This window comes from Centroberyx affinis, unplaced genomic scaffold, assembly GCF_046629955.1.
Source record: "Centroberyx affinis isolate AG114_WGS23_722 - 3 ecotype Tasmania unplaced genomic scaffold, CSIRO-AGI_Caff_v1 ptg000839l_1, whole genome shotgun sequence".
Lineage (NCBI taxonomy): Eukaryota > Metazoa > Chordata > Actinopteri > Beryciformes > Berycidae > Centroberyx > Centroberyx affinis.
Window position 1 is genome coordinate 33,954 of NW_027279435.1, and position 24,905 is coordinate 58,858.

Genomic DNA, 24,905 nt, shown 5'->3' on the forward strand with positions numbered 1-24,905 from the left:
TCAAACAGAGCAAATCCTAAGCATTTTTATTTGTGATTCATACAAATTTTGATTCATTTTTTTAATCCTTTTTGTTTATGAATTGTGTCAACCACAAACAGGCAGCATATTCCAATTTTTGGGACTTTAAGGAGCTTTCAGTGTTTTGCCTGTTCAACCTCTCTCTCTCTCTCTCTCTCTCTCTCTCTCTCTCTCTCTCTCTCTCTCTCTCTCTCTCTCTCTCTCTCTCTCTCTCTCTCTCTCTCTCTCTCTCTCTCTCTCTCTCTCTCTCTCTCTCTCCGGTTTAACAATTCTCCTCCTTCTTCTCAGGTGACCAGGCTGAGACAGAATACATCTACCCTTGTGCTGCAGGTAACAATCTATAATAACATATGGTAGTACTGACATTAAAGAAATTTGTTACAAAATTCATTTAATCAATTAGACACCACTTCATACTGTTTAATATGACAGATTCCGTTAGTGTAAAACTGATCATTCAATATTGCATGTGCTAGCAATCGTAAGACTCTTGCTCTTGCTGTAGAAGAGTCTTAGGATATTTATGTCTTAAGACATAGGCTAATTATCTATCTGACAAATGTACACTGTGAAATTTTTTTAACTGAACACAAGGGATAATGAATTAATCAGCTATAGAAATGCATGGAACAAGGTTATAACTCAAATAAACAAAATAAGGCTAGTAATAGATTTAGACTGTAAGACGAGAGTTAAATATTTACAATATACTTTTATCTTTCATTTGCAGGAGCTTGAAGAGAAATGTGTGGTCACCACTCAGACCGCAAGTTTTCACTGATTCCAATAAAATTTAAAATAGACCTGCATTTTATTAAAAATATGTGTACCTTGTGAACCTCCATGCCTGTTTGTGTACATGTATGATCACATGTGCAGTATGCATAGTAGTTTACCTGTGTTTGATTGTTAGTGCAGTGGTGTAATTTATGGAGTTTATGCATGTACAGTAGCATGTGTTGACCCCATGTGATCTGGTTATCAAAAGAAAAATTAGACCTACGCTTTATGTCATAACAATGATTGTAATAAAAAATGTAATAAAAAATAAAATGTAATCAAGTGTTTCAAGCTTTTTTTTTGTTGATGGTATGTTTAAGAGTAATTGGACATTTTTGTGTGTGAAATTGTCTACACAGTATTGTGAGAGTTCATTGAAACCTTTTAATTTTAAAACCTCACTGAAATTATGTAGATAAAAATGAGCACTGCCCAAGGCTACAATGAGGGCTATTCGTTCAAGTATATATTTTCCAAGTTAAGTTGTTCTATATCCTTAAACATGTGAAAAGGGGTTTTACGGGGTTTTAGGTTAATTTAGGTTTAAAAATGAGTCACTGTTAGTGTTGTCATACTCACAGTTAATCCAGAGATTAATCCATATAGTGACACAATGAAACGTGCTGTTCTTGTATTTGATAACGACATCCAACCGAACGACATACAGCATGACACCCCCCCCCCCCCCTCCCGCAAACACGCACCCACACTGTTTCTCCTTCTTCACATCCAAGCCAGGTTACTACATCGGTGCTCAAATAACACAAGCGGTAGTAGTTACATCCAATTCTGTGTGTTTGTAATGTAATGTGATGTGATGCATTGCCTATATATATACAGCTCTGGGAAAAAATTAAGAGACCTCTGCAAAATTATCAGTTTCTCTGGTTTTACTATTTATAGGTATGTGTTTGAGTAAAATGAACATTTTTGTTTTATTCTATGAACTACTGACAACATTTCTCCCAAATTCCAAATAAAAATATTGTCATTTAGAGCATTTATTTGTAGAAAATGACAAGTCAAAATAACAAAAAAGATGTGTGTTTTCAGACCTTGAATAATGCAAAGAAAACAAGTTCATATTCATTCTTAAACAACACAATACTAATCTTTTAACTTAGGAAGAGTTCAGAAGCAAAGAAGAGCCAGACTGAGGTTTGCAAAAGACCATAAGGATTGGACCGTAGAGGACTGGAGTCAGGTCATCTTCTCTGATGAGTCCAATTTTCAGCTTTGCCCAACACCTGGTCGTCTAATGGTTAGACGGAGACCTGGAGAGGCCTACAAGCCACAGTGTCTCACACCCACTGTGAAATTTGGTGGAGGATCGGTGATGATCTGGGGGTGCTTCAGCAAAGCTGGAATCGGGCAGATTTGTCTTTGTGAAGGACGCATGACTCAAGCCACGTACAAGGCTGTCCTGGAAGAAAACTTGATTCCTTCTGCTCTGGCAATGTTCCCCAACTCTGAGGATTGGTTTTTCCAGCAGGACAATGCTCCATGCCACACAGCCAGGTCAATCAAGGTGTGGATGGAGGACCACCAGATCAAGACCCTGTCATGGCCAGCCCATTCTCCAGACCTGAACCCTATTGAAAACCTCTGGAATGTGATCAAGAGGAAGATGGATGGTCACAAGCCATCAAACAAAGCCGAGCTGCTTGAATTTTTGTACCAGGAGTGGCATAAAGTCACTCAACAGCAATGTGACAGACTGGTGGAGAGCATGCCAAGACGCATGAAAGCTGTGATTGAAAATCAGGGTTATTCCACCAAATATTGATTTCTGAACTGTTCCTAAGTTAAAACATTAGTATTATGTTGTTTAAAAATTAATATGAACTTGTTTTCTTTGCATTATTCGAGGTCTGAAAACACTGCATCTTATTTGTTATTTTGACCAGTTGTCATTTTCTGCAAATAAATGCTCTAAATGACAATATTTTTATTTGGAATTTGGGAGAAATGGTGTCAGTAGTTTATAGAATTAAAAAAAATGTTCATTTTACTCAAATACATACCTATAAATAGTAAAACCAGAGAAACTGATAATTTTGCAGTGGTCTCTTAATTTTTTCCAGAGCTGTATATAGGCTTACAAATTCACCATTAAAACTATATAGGGCTCACATGAAATAGTGTCATGTCATAATGTGCAAACCATTAATTGCTATTGTCCTGCAAATATGATATGGTGTTTCTAAAAAAAAAAAAAAAAAGTTTTACAAAGTTACAAAAGTATAACTTGAGTATGAATTGGGTGACTCCTTTCAAATATCTGCCAGATGTTCTTACAAAGAATTATAGTTAATGATCCATTACAACCCATCCATTCATCCGTGAGTGTGGTCTTTCAGATAACCTATAGTTCTACTGTTATGTGCTGTGTGAAGGAATACACATTCAAGTTCAAGTTTCAGCTTCATTTTTCCCAGTAAGCGATTGGTTTCTCAGTGAGTATTCCAAACAACATTACATTAAAACATAAGACTGACAGCCACAACAGACAGTCAGACGCCATTGGAGGGTGTCGATACAGAGTTTTAGGTAAACAACATAAGATAAATCATTGTCACGGTCATCATCACCATCATCATCATGACATCATGACTGACAAACCATTATGGCCTTCCTCCTCCCTCTACCAACCTTTAGGAGGCTTATGTAGGGGATGCAGGAGTCCCTCTACCCCTTTTCTTTTCTTTTTTTGTTTTTGCGTGATGCATATGTGTGCAATTTGGTATACTGTTAGATAAATAGGCTCATAAAATACTAAATATAGTGTAACTTAAAAATGATGTTAATTAAAAAATACACCATAAATATTTGTTTAAAGAAAATCCCATTTTCAGCTAGCCAGGTGACGTCACTTCCGCGATGGAGGCGAGAGGAAAATGACAGCTGGTTTGTTTTCATCAACAAGGGAAATTCAAAGTACAGATTAAAGGTACGTTTCAGGATCGCTTCCCATTCTATCAGATTTTGAGATCATTTTTTTCCCAGCATAATGGTATTAGCGATTATTCAAAGTGTGCCTATAGCGTTGTCATCTCGTAATCCATCGTTTCCATCGATATGCTGCTGGGGGTCAGACTCAGTGATGCTGAGTGTGGACTGGGCCAGTGTCTGCTGTGCGTTTGTCAACAACATGCACTTAACACATTTATAATTTCACAGTTTGGCGTAGTTTCTCCCCGCTAGAGCTACAAGGGCGTGAAAGAGAGAGTTGGTATCGTTTGAATCTACTTAGCTAACACCTTAGCCCCCGTCACGAGCCGTATGGAGAGACAATTATGCCAAACTCTGTTTAAAAATCTGTCAGTTTAATGCTGCCTATCGTATAGGACAAGGAACATACCAGCTAGAACATGATGTAAGGGATTTTACGAATCACTAGGAGACACTCTTCAAATCGGCGTACATCCAATACACGAAGCAGCACTTATTACAATAAAATTCCAACTTTTAGAATCGCTTTGCCCGTTGTTGCCACAGTCTCTTTCCCACCAAAATATACCGCGGGGGACGGTAGGGAGCAATGTGAATGAATTCTAAAATTTGACATTTTGTTCAAATAAGAGCTGTTTGGTGGATCAGATTTATGCCGAATTTACCAGAAGACCTGCCGACAAGCAAGGCAGCATTAAATTGCCAGATTGTTCAATGGGATTCGGCGTGCTCTCTATAAAAGAGACCAAATCCGGGCTAGCTAATACCTCATCCCAAGATTTCTGCCTCTTAGCATCCACTGCAGCAGAGGCACCAACAACAAAGCTACTAAACACTTTGATTATATGATTATGATTATCATTCAATTCACAATTCTCGTGCATGCATTGGATTTTCACTGTCATTGACTGTGTGTTAATGTGTCTTGTTTGTGTCTGTACTGAGGTAGCTTGACTGCCCACAATAGCTCTATGATTCCTAGTGTGGAAATTTAGATACCATTGCCAGTCTACTGGGAGCATGGTACTTGTAATCTGCTGCTAACTCCGACTTCCAAGGAATCTGACTTTCTACTCTCATGTCCCATCAGTTGCGAGGCTATTGCCAAATGGATAACAAGGCAGAAACTGATCTTTGCCCTTGTTTGCGTTCCAGTGTCATGTGCTGAGTCCCTTCCGAGCCCTCCCTTCTCTTTCCAAGCCCTCCCTCTTCCGGCCTGTCTAGAGAGAAAAAAGTGACCAAAGAGGGACCAGTGTTTCTTTTGGAGAGATTTGTCAACCCTGCCAGTCACTCTGGAGTAAGACACTTTGCCTGTCTTCCCTTCAGTCACCTACATAGACTTGCAGCTTTGTCTTGTGTAAAACATTATGGAATGAAATTTCCAGTAGCACTTTATTTTATGAATGAATCAACACATATGAGTCAAATGACAAAACGATAAAGGACTAAATGAAGGAATTAGGCTTCTCCTGATTTGTTTTCTAGGCCGTTGGTGCAGAAACGGAAGAGGACAGTGAGCAGCGGTAGTGGTCAGGTGGAGGGAACCATCTCTGCAGGTAAGATACTTTATGTTCTCTTTCAAATCTATAGAACTGTATCCATAGTCTGTTGGAGGTCATAGTCATAGTTTAGAAATAGGTTTGTCCTTTTATGAAACATGACACTGGTTCAGACAGCTAACACTCATATCTGTACTAATTGTAGTTGATTCTTGTCTTCATATGTCTGCAATGTGAATTATTGCGTTATGGGAAACAACTCGACTTTCCCAATCTATAAGTTGAAGAATAACAAATTGCATTCATACATCAGAATAATTCACCGCAGCCCAACATTGTCAAATAAGATATCGTAATAGGATCCTTTTATTTTTTTATTTCAGTAAAACCACTACATAATTTATGCTTCCCTGCAGCAGATGGTATGGCCAGGCTCTGCCTATCAGGCATTTTATGAATTTCTCTGACTTTTCACAGGGAGCCTCATCCCTCTTAATTATACAAACTATAATGATAAGTTTGGACAAGGCGTCTTCTTGATATGAAAGTGTCTTATTTCAAAAGTTCAGCATTTAAAGAGACATGTTTTTTCATAGATCAGCTGTCTGGTTGCTCTCCTCCGGGCAAATTCAGGGGTATTTAAATGGGACAGTGTCTCTGCGGTTGGCTGATAAGGAGCTGAGGACACCTCCTTGTGTCCCTCCCTGCTCCCCATTATCATTGGACTCTTACCTCTCTCAAAGAGAAATGCAGACATTTATCAGACTGACCAGCCTCGTGTCAGCAGGGCAAGGGCAGCAGTTGTGTCTCCAAGGCCAGACACAAAGCTATTTTATATCCTACTTGGAACATAAATCACTCTATGAATACCTGGCTTGTGCCAGCTAATAATAATATAGCACTGTATTGTAGTCTATTAACAAAATATGGTGAATGTATCATCACTGTCTGTGTTTTTGAAGGATAATCAGGCCTGGTCTGAAGGCCTAAAGCAAAACTGCACATGATTCATGAATTAAGTTGACTGATAAATGTGATCTTAGTAGTTTAGTATTGGTAAGACCATGATTGAATCAGTTGTACAGTTAGTTTGACAAGGCACCAGCCCTTTGCTTGAAATGACAAACTCCTATACTCACACGATGATGCTGATGACAAGGTAATTGAAATTATAGACCATTGCGCAAGAATTAGGTGGTATAGGGAATCCCATTTCTACTGCGATAAATCGCGCCATTGTGGTCCCAGACAGAAAGCTGGGTTGCAAGGTTCACACTCATCAAGAAATTTCTGGAATATCATTGAATTTGAGGAGGTGTATTCCAGACACGAGTATAGCAGAATGTTTACGCCTGGTGTCACACATTAATTAGATGGTTTTCTGCCCAACTGGAGTGGAAACCAGACTGTTCATCCCTTTGGAAAAACAACACGAACAAACCAGGAAGGACTTAGTTGTGGGAAAACCTGGAAAAAAAAGGCGGCTAACCCCTCTCTCTCTCTCCAGCCGAGGGGGACGCTGGGATGTGGGACGGAGCCATGGAGCCGCCGGAGGACGACGAGGGCCGCACCTTCATGCAGGTGATCAGCGAGAAGTACAGCCCAGAGAACTTCCCGTACCGCAGAGGGCCCGGCATGGGGGTGGTGGTGGTGCCCACCGTCGTCCCTCAAGGCTCCCCCATGAAAGGTGAGCTGTAGTGCAGGGATTGTTGAATTGATGGATGGATATGGGCACGTTGTGCTTCTTTGCTTGCTCCCTCCTTCCCGACACTTTTAAAAGAAAATTCACATACTTTTACATTGCTATCATCAGGGTCAGTTGCACAAACTTAGTCACTAGTCTTAGACTCTCAGGTTAGGCTAGTCTAATTAAGGCTGTTGGATAAATATTAAGACTTGAGTTAAGAGCTTTGTTGAGTTGGCCTAACCTTCAGAGTGGACAATTTAGATACTGTAGCTATTTCATACAAGATGGCAAATCTTTGTTTTTTTGGAAAGAGAGAGAGTCTTTAGAGACAGAAACAACCCATTAGAGATCTACAACAATCAAGAAGAAGTAGAGAGACTGCAATTTGTGAGAAAAAGCATCCTTATGCTTAAATCTGACTTAAAGTCTGATTTAAGTCTAAGACTAGGTCTATCTTTATGCAACTGGCCCCAGTTTGTGATGGTCAGTGTGTTATATCTCTGTGGTCAGTGCATTCCAGGAGTTACTTTGTGTTCTTTTTGTACCCACTTTCCCTCAACCTGCCTCGTCTACTTCTACTTCAGTTAGTAATTTTCTATACATTTCCCAGAATTACTTTCTGTAACCCCCAGAGAAGGGGCGCAAACTTGCTGCATCTAGCTGCTGTTTATATGTATAGGTGGAGAGAGTGATAGTAAGAGCACAAGAGCGAGAGTTTTTCCAGTTGACTTTGCCCCGTATTCAAAACATGTCTTGTGGCTGCATTGCATTCTGGTCTGTTGAGGCTACTGTCGGTAGAAATTGGTATCTTCTTGCCATCCTCTTCCTCCTCCCCTCCAGACCGTCTGAACCTCCCCAGTGTGCTGGTGTTGAACAGCTGTGGGATCAGCAGGGCAGGAGACCAGGCCGAGATCGCCGCCTTCTGTGCCCATGTCATGGAGCTGGACCTGTCCCATAACAAGCTGCAGGACTGGCACGAGGTGCTGTTTCCGCATCTGTTAGGTCATTCCCAATAGGGGTCACCAGATAAATGTAGCAAACACTGACGGAAAACAAGTAGTCCCATGGTGTATTTATGGCGAAGACATATAGACCTTATCAGTCATCAGTCATATAGATCATTAAAGGTCCATGGCCACATCAGGGTAAAAAGAACAGAGGATCAAGCTTTTTTGGTTTTCTGTTGAAATTTGTGGTTCCAAAGTGTTTTGGCTTGATTGATTTAATTTAATAAAATTTTTCTCCATTGGCTTTGGTCACATTGTTGTTTTCAGATTAGTAAGATCGTGTCCAACATCCCCAACTTGGACTTCCTCAACCTGAGCTCCAACCCCCTGGCAGGAGTGGCCCTGGAGCCTCGACGTGCCGAAGCCTTTTCCCGGGTCCGACGCCTCGTCCTCAACAACACGCAAGTGTCCTGGGACACCGTGCGGCTGCTCACACGGGAGATGCCTGAGTAAGATGGATAGTTACCCTAGATCAGTGCTTCTCAACTCCTCCAGGGGCTCGTGAGGTGATTCATGAGGCGCCAAACTGGACAAAAGTGAAACTAAACTGTGTGATAGATAGATTCAAAAGAGCTGCTGTGCGACAGGGAGATTGAATGTGCGTGTGCAGGGTGGTTCCAAATTACGGCCGTGAAGGAATGAGCATGTGTCACATGCAGGGCAAGATCAATGACCGCACACGTGTGTGAGTGGCCAAATGCCAAATGGGATTCAAATTACCAAAATTCTGATTTACATTTAATTTTAGTCTGTGTGCTTTCAAAAGTTTCTTGCACTATTACCAACAAATGAAATGCAGTAACAGGAGGCTGTTTTCAATTTTCAACAACAAAACTAGGGATAGCTGATAATGATATTTTAGATTGATTGATTGGCCTTGCAGTTTGGTTAATTACCTATTTATTGTAAAATTGATCAATACGCTGGTTGTGTATGGGCCGGTTGTTCGAAATTGATTCTAATGTAATATTTTGATCAGATTCCACACAAGAATATGCACAAATATGTTTTTCTTGTTCTTAAAACTCTGTGGGAAACATTGAATACTTTTTGGCAAGAAAATGTTCAAATATAAATTGTTGAATACAAAATCTCTGCTATCGGCAGCTTTAGTCCAAAAAAAACGGCATCAGCCTTCAAAATCCCACAGCGGTGGAACCCCAACAAAAACACAGGCGTATAAATATATTGAGTGTTAAAGTCTGTGAGCTTCCCTTTCCCCTTCTACACACTACCTTCCTCTGCATCGTCCACACTGCTTTATTCTGTGTTGTCCTGCAGGCTGGAGGAGCTGTTCCTGTGCCTTAACGAGTACAAAAGTGTGTCAGTGTCCAGCGCGGCCTGCCCCACCCTGCGCCTGCTGCACATCACCGACAATAGCCTCCAGGACTGGGCCGAGGTCCGCAAGTTTGGTTCCATGTTCCCCAGTCTGGACACCCTGGTCATGGCCAACAACAACTTGGCCTCCATCCAGGACGGCGAGGAAATCCTGCAACGGCTCTTCCCCAACCTACGCAGCATCAACCTGCACAACTCAGGTGAGGACGTTTGGCTTGCTGGCTGTGTGTGTGCATGCGTGTTGGGATTTGACTGATAAATCGGTATGCAGATGTATGGGGCTGGCGTTTGCCTTATTTTAAAAATCGGATATTGGTCAGTCAGTTTTGTCCACCTCTGATATGATGGAGATTCCTCCCTTTACCTAACGGCTTCAGGGGTGACAGTGCGTAAAACCTTTAGAGAAACCTGCCTCACTCTGCTTTAAGGAGTAGGTAGCCCAACTAAATTTCATGTTAAACAATTTAAGTGGAGAGTTTTAGTGTCCCATGATGGCCTACATGCTGTTTCAGAGGCTTTTCCAGTCTTACAAAAGTGAAATTCTGGGTGGAAACACTGAAATACTTGATTGCCAATTTTAAAGCTAATGCATAGCGGTAAAAAAAAAAAAAAAAATCAGATGTCGATAGCTTCAACCCAAACTATCAGTATGGGCCTTCAAAAACCTATATTAGTCGAACCCTAGTGTGTGTGTGTATATGTGTGTGTGTGTGTGTGTGTGTGTGTGTGTGTGTGTGCAGCTAATTATTTGCTTGTTGCCAGTGTTTGCATTTTATATACCAGCTGTATCAGCATCAGCATGTATTGCCGTGATAACAGCTGATAAAGTTAGCACAAGCAAACATGTCATGGCGACCTAAAAGCTCAGTGTTGTTTGAAGAGCATTGCAATGGATAGTTCTCTAAGTCAGCTTTTATCTCTGGAATTATTGTTTCTATTTGGGGTGTATCAGCGGTGAATCTATTTTTAGAATTCTGTTGGGACTAGAAGAGGGAACAATAATGATATGCCAAGACTACAGTTGTTCAGATTGCCTTCAATGCGTCCCTTTGTCACATCTGCTGCTTAAGAGGCATAAGTGAGGTATTAATTCCTGTAGATGTGTATTAAAATAAAATGATAGGTGTAGTGTAGATAGTTGGACTTTTTTTGCTCTTTTTATTTTTAAGATTTTTACAGAAAAGGTTGACTATGCATACTTATCACTCCCCTGCCTAGATTTTCCCAGCCAATTATATTAAATTTTAAAATGGTACGTAAATATGACAATTCCTCATTCCTCAAAAGATGTGCCACTTTAAACAGAGGTGCTCCCAAGATGTCAGGAGACTTCAAAATCAGAACAATTAGTCATAAGTAGTCAGACAGTGAAGTAAAATTGGTTATATTTACTGCATATTCATGAAATATGTATTTAAGATCACAATAATAGGAAACAAAAGTACAGTGTTTTGTGCTTTTATTTCTGGGTATTTTTTGCATACGTGTTAAACCAATGTCCATCAACATTAGCAGACTCTTGATATCTTCCTTTGAAATACTCTGCCAAACCTTAACTGCAGAAATAAAAGCTGACATTCTGTGTCTCATATTCATCTTTTGATTAGAAATACACATTTAGTATAGTAGTAGTAGAGTATGCAGCAAAAATAAATACAAAATTCTCTTTACTCTGATGCTTTTGACTGTTCAAGACGTAAATAATGTGTCACACTATAGCATTGTAAAAGTATGAATGCTTTTTTTTTTCTTTTTATTAGAGAACTACACTGATCTTTTCTGAATTTGTCCCTATTGGTCACCTTACCCAATATCTGACGAGAGGATTAGCACCAAAATCATCTCTGTCTAGTAGTGAACACAGGCTAACGTTTTAGCTAGCCTGTGCAGTAATCGTAGGTGATTAGCATTATCCAAAGTATGAAGTTAAACCTTTTAGTAATCCAAAGTTGGCATTGGTTTTTCTCAATTTTAGGATAATGCTAGTCACCTACTTAACATGCTGTATGCTAAATCGTTAGCATGTGCACTGGTCAAAACTATCTACCAGAGACACAGAGATGATTTTGATGCCAGTGCTCTCGTCACATATTGGGTAAGGTGTCCAATGGGACAAACTCCCAAGAAGTTGGTGTAGTCCTTAAAAATGGACAGAGTTATGATTGCGTGAGTACTCTTGCCTATGTATCAGAGACCAGCTTGCGTTGCTGCACCTTACACCTTCTTCCTAGAAATGTCTACAGTCCCTCTTTTATCCTCCTTTTATCCTCCTATCTATTTGTAACTATTCCTTTGTGTTCTCAGGTCTCAACCGGTGGGAGGACATTGAGAAGCTGAACTTCTTCCCCAAGCTGGAGGAGGTGCGACTGCAGGGCATTCCCCTACTGCAGACCTACACCAACACAGAGCGACGCAGCCTCATGATAGCACAGTGAGTCACAATAATGAGAGTGGACCTCCTTCATAGTAGGTCGAGAGGTTTTTTTCTCCAAACGCTTAGGAGTGCTGGACATGGAACGAGATGCGTAGCTCAGTCTTGTCCTCTGCTGAAGTGTAGCGTCCAATAAGCTTCTACATTTCAGATACTCACTCTCAACCAATTCATAACATACACAACTCCACCCAGGACTTTCCCACGCAGTTCATTCGATCTAGAGTGAATATATCATGTAACACCAGCAAAAGAAGTCTCACATCACAATGTGTGGTATCTGGTGGCAGGGATTCCCATTTGGAGCTGATGCACACTAAGGTAACCAAACCAATAGATATTGCTATTGTAATATAATTTTCAAAAGTATTTAGTTTTAGAGCACTGGTTTCAAACATTTTAGTAGCCCTACTGTAGTGGTATATTGTGGGAATACATTTCCCTGCTATGCTAATGTATCCCTGTGGCATCATGCTGTCTCCCATTGTATTTCCCTGTGGTTACCATTATCCTTATGTAGCCCTCCTATTTCAAAGCATGAATGAGGCACGCCTGCCAGACACTTCTCAATATTTCACTCACTGATTACATGTATAGTGAAAATGAATTTTAAAAAATGTCCATATTGCATCCTGTGAACACGGTAGATATTACAATATGAAAACCACAAATGATGCAGTCATTTTGTAGGGCCAGTTTGTAACAAATGTCCGTTCTGTAACAATGCAAAAACATTTTGTAGGGCCATTTGCATTGTGTGCTAGTCTTTTCTTTTGGGAATTTGTGGCACCCCATATTGGTATATTGTACCAGTGATGAAGTCCACCCTTGGGCCAATCGGTAATAATAATAACTAGAAGGGTCCTCGGAGAGCGCAGACCTCCGCCAAGGTTCGCGCTATTATTGCTTGTTCGTGAGTCGGATCCGGATCCGCTCCAAAATGTAATGGGTTCTTCCTTGGCCCATGCTACACCCTTCCACGAAGTTTCATGAAAATCGGGCCAGTAGTTTTTCCGTAATCCTGCTAACAGACAAACAAACGGCACCGAAAACATAACCTCCTTGGCGGAGATAATAATGGATTTTATATATGATACTCTTTTCTAATACCCAAAGTGCTTCAAATCATCAAAGCACAGACAACAGGACAAGTACATGCACAGCTGAGGTACAAAGCATTAGCAGGTAAGCCATAAAAACGACTTGTCCATGACAAAAGCATGGACTAATCTCTCAGCCTCAGGTAGAGACTGAAGTGGTCTGATCATAGCAATATTAATTCGGTGGAAAAATGAGGCTTTGGTTATTTTTTTTGATGTGTGTATCAAATGAAAGTTAACCGTCAAACATTACACCAAGGTTTCCTACCAGAGAGCATGAAGATACTATGGTATTGTGATGATAAGATTTAGGTGATTTGCTTTGTAGATGGATGAACCAGTGCCACTCAAAATAACCTCAGTTCTGGAGCAGTTAAGAAATGGTGCTGCAACCAATTAAATGAAAAAAAAAAAAAAACGTGGGAGTGTGAAACTATTTTTCAGAAATGGTTGGAAGTCTAATATGGCGTACAATGATGGTCCTGGAGGCAAGTTTGTAGCGCAAGGATAGCTGGACCAAATTTCATTGTGGGGGACAATGAATTCAATGTATTGAAGTTCTAAAACATACCTGACCTCACTCCACAGCTCTGCAGTGTGCCTCAACCGCATGATATACTCTGTTTCCCCCCACAGGCTTCCCTCAGTATCATCGCTAAACGGTAGTGTTGTGAGTGACAGCGAGAGAGAAGACGCCGAGAGGTTCTTCATCCGTTACCACTTAGACTATCCTGAGCAGGAGCTGCCTTACAGGTAGGCTGCACTTTCTGTGTCCACACTACACTGCATGCAACACTATGAGTGAGAGAGTTCCTAAAAGGGCAAAAAATGACCATAAAATGACTCCACACAGGAGTCTTCTGAAGCCAACCGATTGCAGTGTTTTGGAGTAGAGTAGGACTAAAAGTCTGACATCTGCTCTTGTCCTCCTAAGGTACCATTGCCTGGTGACCAAGTATGGGAAGCTGGAGCCGCTGGCCGAGATTGACCTGCGACCCCGCTGCCACGCTCAGGTGGAGGTGCACTGTGAGGACAAGGTGGAACAGGTCCGTTCAACGGGGCTCATGTATGAAACGTGAGCAGAACGAATTTGTGCGTAAAACGTTTAGTAGAGGGAAAATTGGTGCACAAACCGATTTGTTCTTACGATCCAAAACTCCACAGTGCGTCTTTTACGTTGAGTCTTTCACTTTTATTGATGAAACTGGACGTTATTTAGGCTGCTTTGAATGTATGCCTGCTTTTTTTCTCAAATTATTACGTAGCATAACAATATTTTATAGAAACAAACGATTTGTTGTAGATGCTATTTCAGTTAATGACTGACCGATGTCCGGCGAGGTCCGTCCCTTTCAATCCGTCGTCCGGTGAACAGTTTCAGCGCTGGGCATGATGTCACTGTCACTATCTGGAACAATGCCAGAGAGCGACACATCCCCAACGATGACACCAATGCGCTCATGGAATTGGGAGAGCGCACCAGCAGCTGTTCTCGATGCGCTTTTTATGGAATAGTTTACAATCAAACCGCTTTCTTTTAACTTCTTGCACGGTTCTCTGCGAGGATGTAACGGCGTTCACCTGCTCCACGATCTCCTTCCATGTGTCGTCTTTTTGTGGGCCGGTAATCCCACTGCTTCTGCTGCAGATTAGTCTTTGTTTGTTTTTTCAAAGGAGTCTTACTCCAGTGTCTGCATCACTGAAGTTCTATTGAGATAGCCAAGTTTCTCAACAGACTTGAAAAGGCATGGTAAAAAGATAGGTCACCCACAAATGTAAATTGGGTCGTTACCTAATCACCCTCATGTCAGTTGAAACACTGGTGAAGTTGGTATGTCAATATAACACACATCAAGTTAATGGGGTGGAGAGTTAATGGAGACCATTTCTTTAGAGTTCCTAAAAGGGCAAAAAAGATCCATGTGTTCTGAAGTAGAGGCTAGGGCTAAAGACAAGACACTTTACAGTTTCACAGTAACCTACATCTGGAAACAAATCCACCTTATCACACTATTCACTTTTACTGAATTGACCTGACCCACACCATAACATTTTTCAGGTGTCATTCTTTTTCTTGACCGGTTGTGAAAGGGATCAGAAAAACTAAAACATGTTTTTTTGAGATATTAACTGATATCTAGGTGTTGTTTGAGATAGCTGACAGTAATGCCAGGCATTACCTCCACATATAAGTGCATATTTTGAACCGTCAGTATTTTAGACGCTAAATCAACAATTCTCTTTTTCCGCGGTTAAAAATCAAAAGTAGGTGAACGTCATTGGATGTTTCATAGTGTCTTACTTTAGTTCGGCTCTGTGTAATCAGATTGATTTGATAGCTGCTTCTCCTTCCCCCTCACTCTCCATTTTTCAAACTAGTGGGATAGGCGGAGAGAGACTGAAACTGAGGGTCCCATCACCCTTTGAATATTTAACCATTATGTGAGCACAACCACTCATATCAGTTCTGAAAAATTGCACTCTTGTTGCTTGCAATGTTGGTGATCTCAGAATTTGAGCTTATTCTACCGAGTGTTTCAAAAGTAGATACGCTATACATGTTTATATACATTATTAGTACTCATTGTATTATTTGTACACCTACGTTTTACAGACTATGGAATGTTGAATGTTAAAATTCGACAGCTTTTATTATTAAAAATTGTACACCTACTTTTTAAACGCTTTTGCAATACTGCACTTTTGCCCTCATTGTAAGCCACATAAGAGAGTCAGCTAACTGCCAGTCAGCTAAAATGTAGAAACGAATCTGTCTGTGTGTCAGGTGAACATCCGCCTGGACCAGACCGTAGCAGAGCTGAAGAAGCAGCTGAGAGCAGTGGTCCGGCTGTCCACCAACAACATGAGGCTCTACTACATCGACAAGGACGTGTGCTGCGCCTTCGGCCCGGAGGAGATGAAGTACAGCACCCGGGCCCTGCACTCCTACAGCATCCGAGACGGCGACGAGATCCTGGTGGTGCCCAAGACCAAGTGACCCGACTGGCTCCCAGCAGGCTGATTTAAGATGACTGATAGTTTGATTAATTGGATTATTTGTTGATTGGTTAACTGACTTTGCGAAACAATTTGAAAATGCGTACAGGACAGAAAACGTAAAGATCAAGGAGACTGGTCAGTGGACTGCTGGGAGGCTCTGGCTGGAAATGGAGCCACCAGTCTGGAGAGAGTTCTGTTCTTATTTATTTCCGATCAAGCTTCATTTGAGGGCGTCCACTGAGATCGATGGACAGATCTGTCGCAAGCGGAGACCGGGGCCAGGAAAGCAAACAGCCAGTCAGCTGCAGGCTGAAGCAGAGGGCGGGACACTGCTGTACCAGCAAAGCTTTGTTTGAAGCTCTATCTCTTAGTACACGGCATCCACCATAGCACCTGCATAGGCGAGTATTCTAAGACCACCGGCTTGCCCACTTGTTGCGAAACCAAACCCTGATCAGTCGTGGGGGGGCAACGATGCAGAGTGGAGCGCTAGCCTGCTGACCTGGAAGTAGAAATACCCAACACTGGACAGGGACTACTGTTCCCTTCTGCACTTTTAGCATAGGCACAATATCAGGAAGCAGCGGTTCTTAAAGGAAACACGATCCACCCTGAAATACTTTTAACACCGTCACAAAACAGCAGCTATCGTGTCATGTTATGTGCTGCCCTCTACAGGCTGAGTCCCTCTATCTCCATCCTCGCTATAATGTTGCCCTGCCACACCAGATGAGGCTGTTTGTCCGTGGAGAAGGAAGTCACACACACACACACACACACACACACACACACCAGAGTGCTTAAAGACAATCTGTCATTGCACACTGCGTAGGAACAGTATGAAGGCATAACGTCTACTTTATAAATATCATGTAAACGGGGATTTGATCAGAGAGATGAGGGGTTTTTTTTAAGTCCCATTAACTCATCTGTTCATAACCAATTTGATGGAATATGGTAGCAATGTGGTTTCGCCAAATCCCCCTGCTTTTAAATCCTAAATTCGGTAAACACGACGGTGATGTGATTGTGCCGGTTCCTGCTGTCATCTTATTCTTCAGATTATGATGTGACAGCGTTCAAAATGTCCAAACTTTAACGTTTCACGTGGCTTCACATTTCTTTCTTGTATAAATAATTTATTTCACTGCACAAATTTGCTAATTTATTGGCCCACGTGATCTTATATCTTGTTTTACGGGCTCTGCAATCATCAATATACGTTATCTATATTTTTTATTTGTTTTCAGGTATGTAATCAGTTGAACAGTGACTGAGGATTGTGAATCAAACTCTTGAAAGGTTTCGCGCATCCATATGCATCCACAGCGTTTTTCGGTGAAATATCCCTTTACTCCTCTACACCAGTCGCTCCATCCGCCACAAGCCAGTGTGTTGTACATTTCAGTATTTCAGAAATACTTTCCCTCCACCAAAGATAGCTCTCTAACATATTATTAGACTACGTGGAATACATATGTATTGATTTCTATATGTTAATATATCCACCTTCATATAAGAGAACCATTGATGCTTGGTGCTATATATGTTCCCACGGCAACCAACGAGCGGTATTATAATGTGTGTGTGTGGCAGCAACTGATAACGTCCAGGCCACAAAATGATCACTTTAAACTTATATTGAAATATTCATATTTAGCTGCTTGGTATTGTTGTGAGCCAGATCTTTTGTTCATATGCTGATGATGAAAGAATTCCTTGAAACGGGGTATGACTGAGTTTTTAGAGGAGTGACACTAAATGGAATAATTGGATACATTTCCTCCTAGCTCGGCGTGCTTCGGCCTCTAGTTTCTTTTTGCCCAAAGAAAACTGTCAGTATCTCAAGGATGTAGACACTAGAATAGCTTCCTTCCTAACTTTTGGCATTTCATGGTGTTTATTATTATATAACACTACTGCTATACTTGAATATTAGTCGATTTTTCTGGATGGTATCGTGATAGCGCAGACACTGTACGGCAAAAGGAATCGGTATAAAGGGGTTAGAAGGAAAGAGCGATGATATTGGCACCTGTTTGCCCCCGGTTTTTGTTCCAGCTGTGGTGAGTAAGTGTAGTGTAGCATGAGCCGCAGCCGTAGAGACCTGCACAGAGAGGCAGCGGTGTCGTGCTGGCACCGACATCCAGGTCTGGACAGAAGTATTAGCTTCTGGTGTCTCTGCTAATCGCTGTGGGATTTTGTTTGAAGTGTGAAAATGTGTGTAGTGTGTAGTGGGTGATATTAGGGGTATACATGTCATTTATTGAGTTGATTTTTTGCGATGGAAGTGTACGCGATGCCTGTCGTTTTACAGAATAATAACACTGGATGGTATACCGACTGTTTTACACTAGGCCCAATGTAAAGTAGTAGTCAGTCATGATCTCTATTTATTTATTTATTATGATATTTTCCTGTTGTATTCATCCAGGTTTGTTTATTTATGAATAGTATGTCACTGTGTTATTTATTGTTATTGTAGCTCAGTGTCCAACCTACCATAAGTGTAAAATGATCTCTAAGCCATGTTGCAGCCCTTAAAGGAAAATCCACCCTAAAACCCTTTAACACTGTTAAAAAACAAAAAACAAAAAAAAACAGATATTGGTGATGTACTTTGCATTCCTGGGTCCATTTTGGTGTGTGGTGCATTTTTTTTTTTTTTTTTTACATCCGGTCATTTTCCAGCAGCTACAATGGAGTTTGAGAGCGGAAACATTTTCAGCGATCTGAAACAGTCAACGGTAAACGTCTGGTTTTTGGTGTCGGCTGCCGTTTTGCACCGACATCCAACAATCACACAGGGAGAAATCCATCGTAGAAGAGGAGAGAGACCAATTCATTCACTCACAGTAGCCTCGATATACCAGAATGCAATGCGGCCACATTGAGTTTTGAGTAAGGGGCACGAAAGCTCATTTTTCTTGGCTGGAAAAACTCTTGTTTCGCACTCGCTGTCACTCTCTCCACTTATAACCCACAGCTGAATGGAACAAGTTCACGCCCGCTCTTGGGCTTGTCGAAAGTCATGCTGGGAAATGGAGGAAATCACTAGCTGAAGTATGGCAGGTTGAGGGAAAGCGGGTGCAACAAAACAGTAAATTACAACACTTGATCACAAAATAACTCCTGGAATGCAACGAACATCACAGATACAGTTTATAACGCTCTCAGAGTATTCAAGGGTGGATTTTCCCTTTTAACACGATCAGGTATACCAATCATGAACCCATGATCTCCTCCTGTAGGTGTATTCTGTTCTATAACATAAAAGGACTGAACAGATAAAAAAAGTGAGTTGCACAAGCTGCACAAGCTTTTGCAAACGGGGATTGACATCAGACCTGTTGGGAAAATAATCAAAATGCTATTGAGACGATGAAAAACTCTTAAGACATACTCAATGTAACGCTAAAACGCTAGACCTCTGTCTACTGGCAATAAGAGCATTTCAGCCTGGAGAAACCTGGCAGCTTTAGTACAGCACATCCCAGTTAGTTTGAATCCAAACACTCCCAGTAGATATTTGTTACCACAAACTGCACTGCTTCCTAGTCGTCTGCCTCTTAAAGTAGTGTGTCACTTGGACCTAGTAAGGATATATTTCTCTTTGATTATATAGTGTTTCCCTTCTGGGTCGGAGTGCAGGAGACCCAGGTTTGATCCCTGTTCAGTCCTATTCACCAGTATTTAAGCTGATCAGTTCACTACACGACAAGGGACTGTTTAGAATCTGTGTGTGGAAAGCATATTCATAATCATTTTTTTTTTTTGTAAGAGCTTATATGAGGTACTGAGTGCAATGATGGGGAATGAGTTGAGCAATGTCATTTCTCTCCTGTTAGTAACGTTATGTAGAGAAGGATGCGTCCCAGAAAGGTAAATAAAGCGGCAGTCTCCCTCCACGGTGTGTGCTGACTTCTTTTCATTCACAGCATAGCTTCGGCTGGGTTTGAATGCGTCGAAAGCCAATGTGTCGATGAATGAGAGGTTCGTATGTGTTGTGTGTTGGAGATGGTTGTTACCACCGTATGCATTTATGACTCATTCACTTTGATCCAGGCGCCTGCACCCTCGAGCATGGAGAAACACTTGAGTGCCGGAGCCTGAAAATGATATTTTAAAGAAAAAGATATTAGATAGAGAGGGTGCAGCTGGAAGCAAAGGGTCAGTCACTAATTGTCCCAAAGTTTGATGCTCAGTCGAAGATGATATCTGTCTCACACTCAGTCACCATTAAGGATTTTTGAGAGGATTGAGCTCCTTTTATATTATTGTTGGTAATAAAAAAACTGATCACAATTTAAAAAAAAAAAAAAAAGAAAAATCAACAGTGAGAGATACACGAGAGGTCACAACGAAAATAAGAAAAATGCAGGAATATAAATAAAATACAGACAAAGACTAAAGTAAAATATTTTTTACTTCAGTCTTTTAATTTCTCACGATGAATATTTCATTATGGGATTTTAACCATTTTTCTTGATTTTGTACGCTATTCAAATTCTATCAGTAAAACATCACACTTTGGTCATTTCTTCTTTTGTGTGTAAAAATTCAGCAACAGTGATAATAAAATGAACACGTTTCAATGGTCTTATCTGCACTGCAATAGTAACAAGTTATATTTTTCAGAAGTGATATGAAGTATTCATTCAGTATGAAGTATTTATTCAATTAAACACAGAACTATTAAGTTTTTCCCAGAAGCCACAGACTACTTCACATGAAGAATTTCATCAAATTTTCATCTTTATCTCCACAAAGAAGAGCAGATATCATCAATATAGCAGTATAGGCCTATTTGACTCTCAATTGCTGTCCTTATGCTGCATTCAATGTCCGAATGACAATTGTTTGGAAGTTTTCTGTAGACTTTGATTGCCTCTGATCAGCTGTTTCACATTTTAAACACACATTGACTTAGTGAATGATGCATCTGAGTTCATGTTTTGTAGAAAAAACAAGCATTGAAGTGTCAACACGAGACAGAACATCCAGCAAGAAGTTGTATCCTGAAATAGCATTTAAAGAGTTGTGATCACAAGATGACTCATGATGAAAGTTGTTCATTTTGTTGGATATATTTCAAATGAATATGCCATTTCCTACACTTGACTAGATACGTTTCTTTGTCAGTGGCAGAATTCAGGGAGTGAGGAAATCTGGGGAGTATTTTACCACCTGAAATCTGATGTGAACAGTATTTTCTAGTAGTGTTTACCACCTGAAAGCTGAGGTGAACGGAAGGTCGTATCACAGTCTTTCCCATAGGTCATGAATGCAGCATTTTTTCAATGAAAGAAACGTGTGATGTTTACGTTCATCACCATGGTGACGGTGTGGGAGGCGGTTCGCTGTTGACGTTCACAGAGGGGAATAAACCAATCAGAAATGAGCTTTTTTGCAGGACTGACGTCACTCTTAAAGCGAAAAGAACCGTTACTTGGTTGCTAAAACTCTACAACTGCAAGGGGGAGAAGGAATAGCTGGAAACAACGTCTTCTTGTTTTAAGCTCGTAGACTATCTTCCCAACATTATCGATTATACTTCAACATCAAGTGAAGTAATGGTCTAAATAGCAGCACTAGCCAGCCAGAAAGCCACTTTTGGGGGCGTTTTGCTGCCCGTTTGGATCGGGATGATCTCCAACTGTGGGGTGAGTGAATGCAGTTACCCACTCTACCGTAGCCCCGATAGGTGCTGTTCTATCGAATGGAGACAACTGCCAGCCAAACTCCTATCAAAGCTGGCAAATGAATGATGCCTTGCTTATCGGTAAACGATTTACACATCATAGAACACTGCTTAACACGTTTTACGAATTACAAAGAGCAACTGGAATATTCGGCATACAATTGATCTGCCAAACAGCACTTTATTTCAATAAAATCACAACTTTAAAAATCGGTTCCCACTGCTCGCTACCGCCCCCACGGTGTCTTCTGGTGGAAGAATATTCGGACAATAACAGGCGAGCCAATTCTAAAAGTTTAAATTTCATTGAAATAAGTGTTGCTTAGTCTGTCAACTGTATGCCGAATTGAAGAACGGGCCCTAACTAGTCGTAAAAGGAATCAAGTCATGTTCTATGAGGTGTGTATCGTTTGCCGGCAAGCAATGTAGCATTTAACTCCCATATTTTTTAACAGAGTTTGGGGTGATGTTTTCTCCATACGAGTGCTGAACGTACACCGCTGTGCCCTGACTGCTGTCCTGGCTGTAGATAATCTTGTTCAATTGAGTTAGCTAGCTAGATAGCTAACTGTTACCGGACGTTAACCGACGTTACATAGAAATAATCGTGTAATTAACGTCGTATCAACTTTGTACATTGCTGCCTCTCAGTTTTCGGCATTTAAATCCCCCCCCCCCCCTTTCACGTACAGTACTGTCAAGCCTGGCCCGCTCCCATTACCGCCCAGCGTGCCTGGGGACTAAGTGGTTACCTAATCACGTGTGGAGGAGTACCCCCATATTTCACGAGAAATCTATCAAATGTATTGTTTTTGGTTTACAATTAGTCAGTACATAACCAGGCAAAGGCGGCCAGAGTGCATCGCATCCGCTGTGGCTTCTACGCAAGTGTCATCCCATCTCCTCACCGTGTCTTGTAACGCTATCCCCCCTCCCAGAGACCATCAACCAGAATACTGTTTCTCTCTCTTTCCATTGTCCTGCACACTTACGTCAGCTGTTTTCCTTGACCAGTGAAACACTGAACTGTATTTGTAAGTGAACTGATGATTTACGCTGTCACTGTTTACATACGTGGGATAGACAAAATAACGGAAACACCACGTGAAATTGGGCTTTTAACTTTGAAGAAATCACAATTACAAAAGGTCGTCATATTAAGTTGAATGGCAATTAGCAGTATGTGTCAGCTTTAAAAGAGCAAGGACAATCACCACTTTAATATGTGAGTTTTCAAAGCAACAGGCAGCTAGCAGAGAGCTGAAGAGGCTATAGCTGGTGCTTGAATTCCAGGAGCTTCAGTCACAAAAACTGCAAAATTATTTAATAGGGCATGACATCATATAATATCTATGCCATTTGCTATACTGTGGTGCTATTATTGGAACATCTCAGAAATGCCTGATGATGAATCATGATCATCAGGGCATGATCCACTGAAGCTTGTCTCCAATGAAGCTTGCTTCTCAGTCAGGATTTTCATTTCTGTGAAACCGGCCAACCTGCTACCTACTGTAGTGTGGTCGACTTGCTGCTTACCCAGCTTGGCCTATAAAAAGCCTTAATGCTAGTCCTTTAAGAGCAAATTGGAATGCCACTGAGTGTTGAGTGACCTGTAGAGGTCATAGGCGTCTGCTATATTTACCGGCTCTGTAACTTGATCTGTGGCATTCTGGATCGCTGTGCTCATACTATCCCTCCCTGGCTCCTCTCACACTCTGGGGCCACAGTCTCCCAAGTAGCACCCCATTGCTTTCTGTCTATTGGCCCGACCGCTCAGAACAACAAGGGTGAGCAGCCTCTTACACACCAATTTAACCGCCACTGTTCTTCCCTTTCTTCTTTTAGGTACCTGCTTGTCAGTTGCCTGGTGTGTGTGTGTGTTTGTGTGTAGTGTGGGCTGTTTGCACAGCTGTAAGCTACACCTTCCTAGGGAGACGATGCTGGAGGATAGAGGATAACATTTCACAAAGTTCTGGATTTTTCCAGAATGAGTGGAAGAGCCTAGAACATTAGGGCATATCAATTGGTGTAGCATGACGTGAAATTCGCCATCGGATAGTGAAGATATGTCACTGCGTTGGTCAAGGTGCGGGCTTTGAAACAAGTGTTGGAAGAGCTACATGAAGAAGCTTTACGAATGGAGTCAAGTTATCAACTTTCTCTTTACCCGAGCCTTATAATAGAGCAACTTTTCCGGATTTGATAATACGAGCTGAAGGATGCATCATCAATCTTTAATAGTCGGACATGAAATCCGGAGAATGTGTTGACCGGTGGCCTGTACGCTCACTTGGCCTTATTTATGCTGAGGTTGTCTGCTGTAAAGTGAAGCAGTTAGCTAGGAGAGGTGGCACAACATTGAGCCCTAGATGGAGTTGCTGATTTCTGCTGCCTTGGTCCATTTCCCAGTCATGTAGGCCTATGGGCAATATGATATTTCTCTTGAGCAACATTTGCTGTTATTTAGGGCCCTTCTGTATTTGATAATGAGATCTAGCAATAATGTGGATTTACCGATTTCAGCTCGTCAGATTACAGTTCCGTCAAACAAATTCTCAGTCCAAGTCAAGGGGAATAGGATGCTGCCCTAGTACTGAGATATAATATTGGGGACGGTTGTTTCTCTGTTGGATGATGTGTGTGTCATGTTCCTCACATGTAACGTGTCACATGTGTGTTTCCTCAGGAGTGATCGGTGACAAAGCCTCTGTGTGCACACTGCGGGGTAGCTACAGTAGGATGAGCTGCCCCAACGCCATCGCTGTCTGCGGGGACTGACACACACGCTACACATACAGCAGGTAGGAACTTCACACACACACACACACATACACACATGTCCTGTTCCTATGCAGCTGAAGGTGTGAGGTGAGGTCCAGTAGCTTCCTCGCTCCTTGATCACACTTAATCCGTAATGCATTGAATTACTACTTCTATGCAAGGCTTACGCAGTTCAAGTGTATTGCGTTAGATAGATATATAGATATTATAGAACAGCTCAGACTTGTTTATTGGCCGACTGTAATGTTATTCTGGATGGATGTCAGGATAATAAAGTAAAATAACTTCAGCATTAGGTCCTACCGACGAGTCAAATGCAGAAATGACTAAACTGGTAAATTTGATCAGGCCCTTTCCAGCTTACAACACCACTGATAGGTAGAACTTTATAGTATCATGACATTGATATTCATGGAAGCTTTCACTGAAGCAACATTTTCATGGTGACAACATCACAGAGAACAAAAAACTGTGGAAAACAACATTCAGCATTTTTGCTTAAGCATGCATTATCAACACAGCAACATCAGTATCATCTTATCTCCTCCAATACAAGTCTCTGGCAAAGACCCCACCCCCTCCTGTCTCCTTGAATTATGGTGGCG

At 41.3% G+C, this 24,905-nt stretch overlaps 2 protein-coding genes across 2 annotated transcripts in view; both read left to right on the forward strand.

The window, feature by feature from the left end:
• The first annotated feature begins 6,776 nt into the window (after positions 1-6,776).
• tbcela (tubulin folding cofactor E-like a) lies at positions 6,777-15,813 on the forward strand. The gene is made up of 8 exons (XM_071520943.1): positions 6,777-6,939; positions 7,780-7,919; positions 8,214-8,395; positions 9,228-9,484; positions 11,589-11,715; positions 13,452-13,568; positions 13,750-13,861; positions 15,601-15,813. The coding sequence occupies exons 1-8, from the start codon at positions 6,777-6,779 to the stop codon at positions 15,811-15,813; spliced, it is 1,311 nt and encodes a 436-aa protein (XP_071377044.1).
• Positions 15,814-23,290: 7,477 nt separating this feature from the next.
• usp2a (ubiquitin specific peptidase 2a) overlaps positions 23,291-24,905 on the forward strand; it is a 39,423-nt gene continuing 37,808 nt past the window's right edge. Inside the window, exons 1-2 of the mRNA XM_071520933.1 lie at positions 23,291-23,306; positions 24,206-24,320. The gene's annotated coding sequence lies outside the window, so the exon portion shown is untranslated. The remainder of the gene's footprint in view (positions 23,307-24,205; positions 24,321-24,905) is intronic.

Coding starts and splice junctions, on each gene's coding strand:
- tbcela (XM_071520943.1), top strand. CDS start 6,777: ATGTGGGACGGAGCCATGGAGCCGCCGGAGGACGACGAGGGCCGCACC. Junction 6,940..7,779: donor TCAAGGCTCCCCCATGAAAG/GTGAGCTGTAGT, acceptor CCTCCCCTCCAG/ACCGTCTGAACCTCCCCAGT. Junction 8,396..9,227: donor CTCACACGGGAGATGCCTGA/GTAAGATGGATA, acceptor GTTGTCCTGCAG/GCTGGAGGAGCTGTTCCTGT.